The 12978-nt window shown below is 39.9% G+C and overlaps 2 protein-coding genes and 1 long non-coding RNA gene across 5 annotated transcripts; 1 reads left to right on the top strand and 2 right to left on the bottom strand.

Moving 5' to 3' along the window:
- Positions 1-187: 187 nt before the first annotated feature.
- Positions 188-3803, top strand: mcmdc2 (minichromosome maintenance domain containing 2). The gene is made up of 14 exons (XM_055151188.1): positions 188-290; positions 376-506; positions 570-629; positions 723-918; positions 1004-1126; positions 1212-1313; positions 1919-2047; positions 2119-2356; positions 2431-2636; positions 2715-2881; positions 2951-3127; positions 3254-3393; positions 3462-3571; positions 3637-3803. Exons 1-14 carry the CDS (start codon positions 188-190, stop codon positions 3801-3803), a joined length of 2049 nt encoding a protein of 682 aa, XP_055007163.1.
- LOC129408166 (uncharacterized) lies at positions 3584-5502 on the bottom strand. Its single transcript, XR_008631859.1, has 6 exons — positions 5381-5502; positions 4663-4707; positions 4563-4583; positions 4322-4377; positions 4111-4148; positions 3584-3863 (listed from the first exon to the last, which is right to left on the bottom strand). It is a non-coding gene; the product is annotated as an uncharacterized LOC129408166 (long non-coding RNA).
- A 1229-nt stretch (positions 5503-6731) lies between these two features.
- ppp1r42 (protein phosphatase 1, regulatory subunit 42) lies at positions 6732-12117 on the bottom strand. Of its 3 annotated transcripts, none has more exons than XM_055151125.1 (9): positions 12020-12117; positions 11259-11479; positions 11026-11192; positions 10804-10942; positions 10407-10523; positions 9045-9162; positions 8854-8970; positions 8703-8754; positions 6732-6919 (listed from the first exon to the last, which is right to left on the bottom strand). In XM_055151125.1, exons 2-9 carry the CDS (start codon positions 11388-11390, stop codon positions 6850-6852), a joined length of 912 nt encoding a protein of 303 aa, XP_055007100.1. In that variant the 5' UTR covers positions 11391-11479; positions 12020-12117; the 3' UTR covers positions 6732-6849. The 3 variants fall into 3 exon arrangements, with proteins under 3 accessions (XP_055007100.1, XP_055007101.1, XP_055007102.1); XM_055151127.1 differs by lacking the exon at positions 6732-6919 and adding an exon at positions 6932-8620; XM_055151126.1 differs by lacking the exon at positions 12020-12117 and having other exon boundaries at positions 11259-11730.
- Positions 12118-12978: the final 861 nt, after the last annotated feature.

Here is a 12978-nt window from a genome sequence, read left to right as displayed (position 1 = left end):
CCATGTCATATTTAACACATTTTCTACAGTTTGAAGTGATCTGATCCATGGGTCTGGTCCATGGATCAGATCGGGTGGTCATCGTCGCGAGGAAGAGTCCAAAAGCGCGCGGTTCTGGCAGGGCACGCGCGCGAGGAAAGGCTAGACGCAACTCTTTGAGCACTATTTTACAGTTCAGTGCATTAAAATGTCGGAGTTGGATATATTTTCCCTGAGAGAGTCTGTTTTAGTGTATTTAGACAGAAGTGGTGGTCTTGAGAAACTCTCCGAAGACTGTAAACAATATAACGGTAAATGATGTGTTGTGTTAGCTTACTAACGTCATGTTTTTCTGACTGTGCTAATGCTACTTGATGTTTTCTAAAACATTTTCAGACCAGCAACAAGATGTGGCAGTGTACAGATTCTGTATTTGTGTAAATCCTTCTGACGTAATTGAGGTGGATCCAGAGCTGGGTGACTTTGTCCTGCATGATCCTTTAAAAGCTACTAAACTATTTCAGTCTGTAAGTGATCACAGTCCTTTAATCTGTTTTGACTTTAAAGTAACTTGCATCCATGTTGTTTAGGTTTGCTACCTTGCAATAAAGACACTAACATTACTGGACAAAATACACACCGAAAACCAGGTAGCCTGTAGGACATAAATCTTGTCACCTATAAATAAATAATAATAATAATAATAGACTCTCATGCTAATATCTAGGTATGTTTCTTTTCAGATAAATACCATTCTCAGGTTTACTCATTTACCTCCCTTTCCTGAGTACACATTGGATCTTTGTACCTTTCCTCGTGGAAATGTTCTTTTAAAGCCAGTTTTTGTAGAAGGACTTGTCATTGCTTTAACCAGGGTCACCAAGTATACCCAAGGGGCCCGCTTCCTCTGCATGAATGATGACTGCACCTGCTCCTCTGGTCATTTGGTCTTTTAAACCATCTACTTCACTTCCTCACCAAACATCATGTTTTAACCCTGAATTTCTTCCCTTGATACCTTTAGGATACCGCCACATAAGAGTTCATGCTCCTGGGGCTACAGAGTCGGCCACGGTTAGGAAAGATTTCAGTTGCAAGGTCTGCAATTCCCAACTGAAAGAGGACATGAAATTCCGGGTGTTGGGAGGTGTGAGTTAGTGGAACGTGTAATTTATAAGACAAATATGTTGCTACATTTGTGCTACATTTTTCTGTATTTCTTTTGAGGACAGACAAACAGTTGGTGAAGCTGGTTCCTTATAAAGCACTTGATCTCCTCAGGGGACCTCAGCAAACCTCACTGAGATACCAGTCAGTCACCCTTTTTCTCAGAGGTGAGGTACAGTATACACAAATTATTAATATGAATTAATAATTTGTTCAGTCACTCTATAAATTTTTTTTTAAATTTATTTATTTTGTCTGTTGGCTATACCTTTCACTAATTTTATTAATTTGTCAATCTTGGTCTTACAATATTTGAATTGTTATCAAGACTAAATGGTTTTAACAGTAATTAAACTGTGGTCACGCATACATAATGTTCATAATGTAAACAATTTTCTAATGTTTTATAACAGATTTGTAAGTTACTGTACTGTTTGTAGCCATACACTAGTATTTCTGTTTCTCTCAAAACATTGTTGGGTCGAGACCCATGAGATCCTGGCATATCTCAGCACCGGATTAACATTCTGTTGACCTAGTCCTGTAGCGGAATTCGATACTGTGGGTTTTTGTTACTAAATATATATGTTAATAAGTGCAAGAAACACTCATTAGTTAAATCTGCCACTCAAACACAGAGAAATCTTTGTTCACACATGCTCACTCTGTTTTTCTTGGCAATGGCATGCAGTTGGCATGTATGTTTCTTCAACAATCACCATGAACGAAGGAACTACTCCTTGGAGTAATATATTATTTTGTATTCATATAGATGAGCTGTGTAACTCAATGGGAATTGGTCAAACATACACAGTGCTAGGCATTCCTGCGCATGTGCATCAGTGGCCTCACATCACCTGGAGCATCGAGGCAAACAACATCCAGCTATGGGAGCCTGAGTGTAAACCACTAACATGAAAATAGAGAAAAGTACACCGACTTATCTCAGCTCATGCTGATACTCATTTGCAGGTTCATCTAAAGTGAGTGCTAAGTTCCTGGAGCTACAGAAGACCACGGCCTGCTCACCTTGGAGATTTTCTGCCATTGCAGCTCACTGCTTTGGGTCAGACATAACTCCACCAGGCCTGTACAACTCCTTAAAACTCTGTCTGTTGCTCAGCTTAGTGCAAACTACATCTGATTCAAAGGAAATGTTCCACAACCTGGACATCCTTGTGTGCACCAATGACTCTCTGATATTAGATCGGTACTAACACAGCTACTCTGTACCTAAGGGTAATTCTGCTTTGTATGTATTAACCGAAATACTGTTTTTGGTAGACTCATGACGTACAGTCTGGGCTTGGCTAAGAGAGGGGTCAGACATCAGTCTTCAGGAGAAATGTTTGCGTCTTTATCCCGAGATGAACACGGAGCAGGCACAGCTGACATCCACGCCGGCTCTGCTCTGCTTGCCACAGGGGGCATCTGCATGTTAGGAGAACTAGGCTGCTACAAAAAGGACAAACTTGAGGCCATTCAGACAGGTGACTCATTTATTTTTAACGTTCATGTTCAGTTAATAATTGTAACAAATGGGAATAATTTAGCACATTTGTTATCAGTCTTGGAGGGCCGGACAGTGTCTGTATTTATACCTGGTAAGAAGTATGGAGAGGATGCAGACCAACAGCTTTCCTTTCCTCTACGGTGCAGCTTTTGGGCTCTGATTGACACTGCAGATGCTTCTCGCCGATCAAACAGGACAGAGTGTGCTCTGCTTGGAACAGCAGTAAGTCCAGTCACAATGAAGACATTTTCACTTGAATTGTGGAAAATTCCCACATTTGAACTTGTACAGGATCTAGAGCCAGTACAAATGAAACTAGCAGATGCATTTGGCCTGGTCATTCAGTGCAGAGATGTTGGAGAGCAGGGCCTGCTTTGTCACACTGCTCACGCCCTTCAGCATGCTGTACAACTAGGAGCGTGCCTTTATACCTCCTGCATGACTTTTTCCACACAGGACTACCAAGAGGTTTATTAATTAAAAATACTTTGAATCTCAAATGTACACAATGTGTATAGTGCACACATATTTGTAATGTACATCCTTTTAAGGATGTTACAATCCAAGAATAAAGAATAATTGTTTCTTCTTTAGCTTGTTGCTCAGGCTCGAATGTTACAAGTTGAGCTCAGCCCTAGAGCAGAAAAGATTATTCATGGATATTACATGGCAAGTCGCAGAGTACGGACACAAACTCAAGGTGTCAAAATGTCTGTGGCCTCCATCAGACTACTGTAAGTAACAATGCACCACAACGGTTTTAATTAAAACATTAGTTTATTTTGGAATTTGAAAAAACTAGGATCTCCTTAGCAGAGGCCCACTGCAAGCTGTCCCTCAGAACTCAAGTACTGGAGGAAGACGCCATCATCGCTGTGCTCCTGTGTGAAAACTCAGTCACTCTGAAACATGGTAGAAGTATACTCCACTTTCATAGATTTATTAAAATGACAATTTCAAGACATTTTACACTGCAGGAACATCTCCACTGGTTCTCCTCCCGGATGCACTGTTTCCCTGTGACGTGACTGATTGTGACAGTTTGCACCGGAGAGACTTGATGCTGGATGAGCTGCACCAGAACATACTGCGGTTCATCTATGCTTACGCTCCGGGGGCAGACTCGTACATCACAGAAGAATAATGCAGGTGGGCAGCACAGGGACCATGAATCGATTCACTCCACACTATGTTTAGGACCCCCCTGTAGTAAATAATGCAAATGTGAATGTACATTTAAGTTTCCTTTACAAAGGATGAATAGTTATGAAATTATCCATTAGCTGCCAAGTCAGTCGTCACAACATCACCATTATATATTGTCTGACGGGTAAACGGCAAAAATGTGAACTCATCATAATCTCAGCAGCTCATATGCAGTTACATTGCATTTTATAGAGATGATACATTTAGAGCACGGATATTTTTTTTAAATATTAGGTTAAACTTACTTGTGAACTGATAACATCCTTGCCACTGCCTCTGGTATCTGAAAGATTTTACACAATTAATAAAAATAAATGCTTCATTATTAGATCAAGTCAGCAGTCAGCTTTCAGTAGTCACAGTATCACCACACATTTGTCTGATGGGTAAACGGCAAAAATGTGAGCTCATCACAAGCTCATCAACTTTATACAATGCAAGGATGAAGTCACTCACTGTTGAATATGCCCAGACTTTGTTGGCTTTACAGTGCCGCTGCTTCAGGATCCCATCTGTATTGACAATGCATGAAATCAATACATCTCACAATACAGTATAGAGAAGACCTAATTTTATATAAACTTATTTCAGATATGACAGTTTCACCATTTTGTGTCTGATGGGTAAACGGCAAAAATGTGAACTCATCACCATCTTGGCATCCAAAATGTACACATGTAGAGAACTGGTAACTTACCACTCCATCAGGCAATGATCTCTAGGACAAGAGGAAAATCATTTAAATATAGGCAACTACCAAAACATTTGACTGAGGTTAAAAGGTACAGTCAATTTACCTTATTATCCGGTATCCAACTTCATCTGAAGCATCGAGGACAAATCTAAAAATGAAATTAATACGCTTTAATAGAATTCAATAACTTACATCTTGAGAGACTTATTGATTATAATTCTTACTACTCGAATAAGATGTACTGAAAGGATAGTCAATATGGTGATCACAGATGAGTGATCACCTAAAGGTCAAAGAGTACAGTAACACCGCCTGGTAGCTCCGCGAACACCGCAGGTCTAAGGACGGGTTCAACAGCAGGTCACGACCTCTGCCACGTCCCACAAGAGGAGCGCGTTGCTTTATGCGCCTAAAGAATTGAACAATTCCCTGACCAGCTCATCAGCTGACCTCTGGACAAAAACAGGTATGGACAGTGGCATAAAGGGCGTCATTTCATCCTGTCCAGAAATGATTTATTACAGTTAAGCCCACCCAATCCCCTGCGCATCTGTTGCGTTATTGAACCTCCAAAACTGATATTATATCAGAAAGTAATCCGGCAGATAACCATTATCTTATTGCACGATGTTTGTCATCGTTAGAAGTTTAACAGAAAAGTTTATTCTGTATGCATCTCAACCCTGCTCAATCACTCAGGTTACACACGTGGTCAGCGGCTAGCTTCTAGCCCCCACGCTTATTTACGACATCCAATTCGAATTTGCAATTGCAAACTAAAATATCGACCACATTAACTCTAAAAATACAAATTTCCTTACCACATATCGGTTTGTTTGTACAGAGAACAGTCATCATTCTGTAGATTTTAACAGAACAGAAAGCTGCTCCTGCGGCGCACACCATACTCTTTCTGCTCCGTCCGCGAAGAGAGAGCGCTCTTCCGGCTGCGCGTTAAAGCTGCGCGCGATCTCTGTGCACAGCTGGAACTAAACTCAGTTTATCATGTTTGTTTGTTTGTTTTCTCATTTTAATCTTGGAATGTTTATTATTTCTCAATTGAGTTATATTTAGGCCTATATTTTTCCGGAATCTTGCATAATACTTAATATAATAATAATAATAATAATAATAATAATAATAATAATAATAATAATAATAATAACTTCTTCTTTTTTTCAGACATTATGTATAAGTACTGCATTCTGTGTATTGTATTTATGGAAACTGTACGTTGTGGTAAACAGTTAGTTTAATCACATTTATTCAACACATTTACAACAATGCGTGTAAAAATTCAGGGGAACATGAGATGAAGAGCCCTCATTGTTGGCTCTCTGACAGACCACTTCACATGACAGATGTTAGGTTATTCATACATACATTTAGTGCAAATGTTTCAACTGAAAGTGCACACCTCAACCATGACGGGCTCATTAGCCCATGGAATTTCTACAAATATCACACCTGGAACATGTAGGGAACTGCACAACGCAACGCAAAAAGTTCAACGAAAAACACAAGCATCAAATGTTTCAACCAGCATTCACTTAATATAATAATTTACAATAAAGGCATATTATCAGCGGATGCTATTAAGTTTAGAATTGATGTCCCTCAAACACATGTTGCTGTCACAGTTCTCAGCATGAAATCATGCAGTTATTTAATTAAATAAGCCGAGAATGTTATTGGGAGGTTGACGACGATGGGCCTTGATTTTCCGATTCTGATGGGTTTTTAGTGTTTAGAAATTGTCCCGATGCTCCAACATACAGCCGGGACCTCATTGGCCATTTCTGAAAAGATCAAAGAGAATAATATTAAATTATATATGTCTTTGAGATAAGCTGTATATAATAACGCTCAAATATATATTGCCCAGCTTTTCCTCTTAAAATGCATTCCTGTATTAAAACTGACCTTGACAGGGTGCAGATAGCCTTCACCTTTCAAAGACTGTAATGCTTCTGTTTGTTTTGTGCTGTCTCCCTCCTCAGCGCCTTCCTCTTGGAGTGTCCGCGTCAAATGGGCAATGTATGTGGTGGCTAGAATCAGTACATCCAATTTTGACAACTTGGTGTCGGGTGGCACAGACGGCAACGTCCTTTGTAGTTCCAGAAATGCATTTCTCAAAGTCTGCACTCGGCTTCGTTCACGCGCCGCGTTCGCTGCCGCAGGCCGCCCCCGTCCACTCAGTGGCCCGGACTGTAGCGCCCTGGCCCGCTGCAACTCGCGGCGGCGGCCGTCTGGACTGGGGCTGGAGCTCGGACTGGACGATGGGCTGTCATCAACCACTACCCCGGAGCAAGTACCGCTGTCCATCTGGATGGTCTGTCTGCCAACCATCGCCTACTGACCTGAACCAGTAAAGCACACACACCACATGAGTTTTACGGATTTTTAACTTGGCGTACCTTTGAAATAAATCTAAAATAATTTAGGACATATGCATTATTTTATTTGATCATATCTATTTATTTTGTAATTTGATGTTTATAAAAAGTTATCAGTAAGTTACATACAATACATTTTCTTCAGGAACTACTATTTTACCGTAAAATACTCTTACCTGTAACAGTTTGTTCTGTCCTTACAAACAACATGAAAGCTGTTAATTCTTTCCTAAAAACAATTAATTTGTCTTTTTTGTTGAAAAATAGTTGTCACGGTTCCACTGGAGCCGAATAAAGTGTTGCGTCTCCAGAAGAGATGTTCCCAAGTTCCAGTTCGAGTATCCAACTGTTCACCTGTGAGCTCACGTCTCGAGAGCCTTTAATTTATTGGTTACACGGAGCGATGTATAAGCGTTTTAGTTCGACGTAATAAATCACGTTATGTCTACTCTACACTTGCACTAAAGACACTACGCAACTTCTCTCGGTGCGATGGCAGCAGAGAGTCATTTCTAAAGCCAGAGGCAGGACTTTACGCACAGTGATTGGGCGGCCCACTCTAATTGGTTGCAAACATGACAATTCATTTGCACCGGCCTATCAAAGAGTAGCAATAAAGGGGGGATTTGGTCTAAACTTGCCCGTAAATGTGTTCGTCACATCTATCTAAATCAAAATGCTATTTGCAACTGACCATGAAGACAAACTGACATGCGTAAAGCGATATGCAAAACATTTGACTAATTGCCAAGGTGTCTTGAATTGCAAGGTCTTTGGAACAGCTAATAAATAAAGTCCAGATTTGCAATCAACAGGCAGCCATTGAGGAAATTCTTGTGAGCCTCATAAATTAATCACTCTGATTTTCATGGCACCAAACGGAGATGTCGGCAAATTAATGAATGGGATTATTCAGAATATGTATATCCTCAGACTGTTCTTATTAAATGTTGTTTGTGTAAGGATGGGGTAACACTATTGCTCCCGGCCACTAATTATAAGGCAAGGCTGCAGAATAGGGTTAAATAAGCTTGTTTCCCTAATTACCCTATATCTTTCAGGGGTTATGCAACCATGCGGCTCCCCAAACTCATTCAAACATACCATGGTAATTAGAATACATCCGAATACTATTATAAAAGGACCCTTTAACTATTGTCACAGTTGAGCGAGTTTCAATATATTTTGTTAACTTCAGATAAAGTAAAGCCTTGTTGAAATAAGACTTAAGGATCATCAATTATGCCACTCAGGATCATTTAGTTCTTAATCCACAGGAAAAGAGGATGAAGAATTAACAGTTCACATAAAAAGTGCAGGATTGTTTATAAATGATGGTTTTGTTAGATGGATTATGTGCCTAAAACCTTTAAATCAGGCTTAGAAAGAAACCAGATGCCAACAAAAGGGCAGATCATTTATTACTGTATTTTTACATTTGTGGTGTCAAATAATGATTTTTCTTATGGGTGAAACAACTAAGCCAGGTCTAGCATTGTGTAGAAATAAAAACAGTATAATTGTTTGACTTATGACTAAAACAAAGGTAGCTCCAAATGATCTGTGTTGAGTGGGTGGAGGGGTCAGGGTGCTGCCCCGTTGTGACTTGAAATGGAGAGTGAAATCACTGCAAAGCTCACTCATGGAAGCATCAGTCTTTGTGTCCTGAATAAGAATAACAAACCTTTTGTGTCAGCTCACTGAATTTAAGTTTTCTCATTGTTAAATGTTCAATATTGCTACTTACTTTAGGGTGACTTGTGGCATCCAGTTGTAGACGTAAGTATTGCCATAATCATCTATAAAAGCAGGTAGCAGGTAAAAAATGTCTTCTTTGTTCAAACCCATTATTAAATGACACACACAACAAGACAAACCGTTTAAGCTGCATGACTTACTTATGGGGTCTGGGATCAGCATGTGTTTATTATTATTTTTCTTTGCCTCTTTGGATGCCTTCCAATTTATAAGAAATTGTCGTGTCATCTCTTTTATTTCTTTTCCATCAAGAATCACTGGTAAAATATGACATTATATTTAAATATATTATTGACAGTTTCCCTTGTTACAATACCAAACGAATCCTTACCAAGTTTTTTGCATACAATTATGAGTCGGTCTCTGTACTTATGCTTTTTACACATAGGGTTCCCACTTAAATCCATTTGAACCAAGTTAGGCCAGTTGCTCAGCACATCCTCTAAGTCCTGAAACAAGTTGTGACACAAGTTACACTTGGGGTACAGTAGTATTGGTTAGTATGTGTTCAGTGTAATTGTGAGCACAAGGGCGGTAAGGCTGCATAAACAACACATCAGTCTGCTTTAAAAAACAGTGTCGCCGGTGTCATGTAACTGCAGCCGTTCTCCTGGGGCAGTGTGGGGCTGGCTCCTCCAGCGGCTTGCCTGCAGTTGTATGTTTATCTAACAGCACATTAATCCAAGCCTGGAAATATGAATACTCTCCGGACACGCTCTGATTGTTCATTGCCTTCCTGTCTTGGCCAAAGCGCTTCCACTTTTCCAGCCCGCGCTGCAATCAGTTCAGAGGGGACCCCTGAGCACCGCGCGCTCCCAAGCTTTGATAAATGATCGTGTCAGGGCCGTCACTCAGAAGGCCCTCACAGAAGAGCAGCCCTGCGCCAATTTGCCCCCCACACGGGGGCGAGGAGATCAGCAGAGGCTGTACTCACTGAGACGGGCCGCCTCCCGCGCCTTGGCTAATGATGGGCCAGTTATGAACCTGTATTTGACCAGGCCTTCGATTCTCCTGTCCTCTCTGCCCTGCGCACCGCTAACGGCCCCTGAAGTTGCTTCCCATTTGTCAGCCAGGCAGACTGCTTGTCATAATCTATTTTAAAAATCCATAATGTTTTCTCTACATTTGGACCAAAAGGCACAGAAAAAGCATTGATCTTTTGCAAGATCGATGCTGGCAGACACTGGGCTGTATAAATTACAGCAGAGATCAGTTAAAAATGACACATGTACAGAAATATACCTTAATCAGTGTCTCTCATAAACAGGCCATCACAGACTAATCTATTGACTTCATGAGGAAGAAGGATTATGTCCTGTTAAGAGTTTTAGTGACTAATCGTCAGTGTTTTTTTTTTTCCCATAAAATACATGTTTAGGCATTTCTAAGTCTTAAGTTTGGGTTTTAGAGTATTTAAACAGGAAAACAGTGTCTCCTGAAAGGAGAGTTGGTTAACTTGTGCTTGTTTAAAGCTGTCAGCATGAACTGTCTCTAGAGAGTAGCCCACTGATTTGTTGAATAATTCTGACCCTGTGTGAGCTGTGCAGACATGGAGCCAATTGCAAAATGTGTTTATTTCTTTGACTGTGTTCTTATAATTTCACTCACAAGTCAAAAGTCAGGGAAATTTTTTTCTTCATAAATGTCTAATTTAGAGGACATCTAAATGTATCTAAATAAATGAGTGGCTTACCACAATGTTGTCCAGCCTATTATCAGTGGCAGAAAAATGCTGTAGCTCAGTCAGAGCCGTCAGGTCCCTCAGATCATCAATGTTGTTGTTATTAATATTCAAGACACAGAGAGACATCTGAAAAAAAGGGGAGACATTCTCAAAACAATTGACAAGGCGACAACCAAGACTTTTTTTTTTTTACATTTACACGTTATCAGAGTAATTGTCGACAAATCAGGCCAGACTGAACAGTTGAGGAATCCACTGAAACAGTGGTTTCTGTGAAAGTGACAGCGCAAAGTGACAGTCTTATTTGTGACCTCAAATGTACTTGATTTCAGTCCTCCCAAAACAGCAGAGGGAAGCATTTTTGTCTGTGTGTGTCGGTACAGAACAAAGAGAAAATGGGTCATACTGCCAGAGCATGGAGCGTCATGGGGTCAAAGAGCAACTTTTCCCCTGGTGCCAGCCTCTGATTCTCCAGATGAAGTTCTTTGAGCTCAGTGAGCTCATTCAGGCCCTCTACCACTGCAATCTTGTTCCCACCCAGATACCTATCAGGCAATAAGACATTTGGATAAGTAAAAACAAAAATATACTATATAAAACAGACTAAACTTAAAACAAGAACACTTACAGTTTGGTGAGTTTCTTCAGGTTGGATAAATTATCTATTCTAGTAAGACTGTTGTTTTGCATATAGAGATGTGTCAGGTTGTAAGCAAAACTGAGGTTGTAGATATCTGAGATTTGATTATCATACAGGTAAAGCACAGTCAGGTTCCTGCACAGCGAGAGATCACCCTGCAGAATAAAAGGCAATAATAAATACATACAGAAATAGAGAAATTGCAGAATTTGCCTACTTACTATGTCCTCAATGTTTTTATTTGAGAAGTGGAGATGGGTCAGTGTTTTCAGGTACTCTGGAAAAGCGAGGCCTCTTTTCTTTTTGAAGTGGTTGTGAGATTTACCAATCAGATCTACCGTCAAACGCACCATGGTGTCTCCTTATCATGGATGCCACCTGATGGAGGAGACTTTGCAACTTCAGTCAAGCGTTCAGCAGCTCATAGCATTACTGGAGCTGTCTGGGAAGAATGAAAAAAGACAAGAAATGCACATAGAAAAAACTCAGCTTTTTGGCAACTGTTTAAAGTTAAATAAATGAAAGTGTTTTTTTGCCAGTGGCAATTGGGTAAGTTATCTGGATGAAAGTAGTAGTTGTTAAATTGACAGTAAAAGGCCAGACAATATTGGGATGTCAATACAAGGTTAGCGAAGACATGGCACCAATCAATAGATTAGATCTTAACTGTGAGCTGTGTGAGGTTAACTATATGAACATTTAGTCCCCCAGGTTTACCCTCTCCCGGGAGAAAAGAGAAGTAGTTTATCATTGTCAAGTCATAAAGAACATCTTCATCTCAATGCACAGTATGCTACTCATGGGCTAGTGTTACTGTTGTGTTGATGTTAATAATAACTCAAAGTCACAAATTAGTTAACTTAGCTAACTAGCTATTACTTGCCCACCTTCGCGGAAGAACGCCGGTGAGCGCCTAGGTTTTCCTACAAATGTATCATAAGAAAATTGTACAGTAATGCAAAACAGAACTCGGAAACTTTACCTTAAAAGACGTATCGGCTACTCTTTAAACCAAAGTAACTAATGTTACGTGGCCTATGAGAGCAAGTGTTTTTGTTTAGGACCGCCATATACGGTTTCCATAGGAACGACCTGGAGCGTGCAACCCATCGAAGCGGAACAGTCTTCTTGGATGTTTCACAGTGTGCTGCATACCCGACTTTAACTATTTAAATAACTAATTCACTAACTGCATACACACCACCAGAAATTACAATAAACAAAGAAAGGCAAACCACTGTTATTGTGAAATTAGATATTTTCTTTCTTTCAAGGGAATACTTCTAAAACACACTTTTAGGTAAGACGTAAAATATGGAAGCATTTGACACGCTACCAAAACTTTTAAAGATTAAAATTGCTTTAAGTTTTTCTTGGCTGCCCACAATTTAACTGGATTTGAATTTACATAAATGTTCTTATTCAACTAAGTCATGCATACAAATGTCCATCTGGTGATAATCAAAATATTTACATGGCCAATGAGTTCAGTATGTTTAACAAATTTTTAAATCACCACATAAGACAAATCAAAGTGGCAGAAACCATTTCAGGTGCATATGGTAGATACAGTTTTAAATCTGGTAACAATTATTTATGATCGATTGAAATATTTAATCATGTGAATTTGCTACTAACAACCTCTATTTACAATAAGGGTCAAAAATAAAATCATTACACGAAGTTGTACGACAAGTCATGACCATGAGAAAAAGCAGGTACAGTCATTTCCCTAAGGGAATTCTCTCCTTTGCAGTATATGACATCTAAAATATACATTTATCCATTACAAAATCATAAAGCGGAATGACACAAAGTGGTGCCAGAGCTGTCCATAAGGAAAAGCAGACAGGCCCAGTGTCTTTGGATAAAGAGCAGACATGTTGTGTGAATGGACTCCAGTGTGTGCAGCTTCTGCGCTGCGTCACTGCGACACCAGAA

This window comes from Boleophthalmus pectinirostris, unplaced genomic scaffold, assembly GCF_026225935.1.
Source record: "Boleophthalmus pectinirostris isolate CB_2022bp ecotype Guang Dong unplaced genomic scaffold, ASM2622593v1 HiC_scaffold_15, whole genome shotgun sequence".
Lineage (NCBI taxonomy): Eukaryota > Metazoa > Chordata > Actinopteri > Gobiiformes > Gobiidae > Boleophthalmus > Boleophthalmus pectinirostris.
This window is presented reverse-complemented; position numbering and strand designations above follow the sequence as displayed.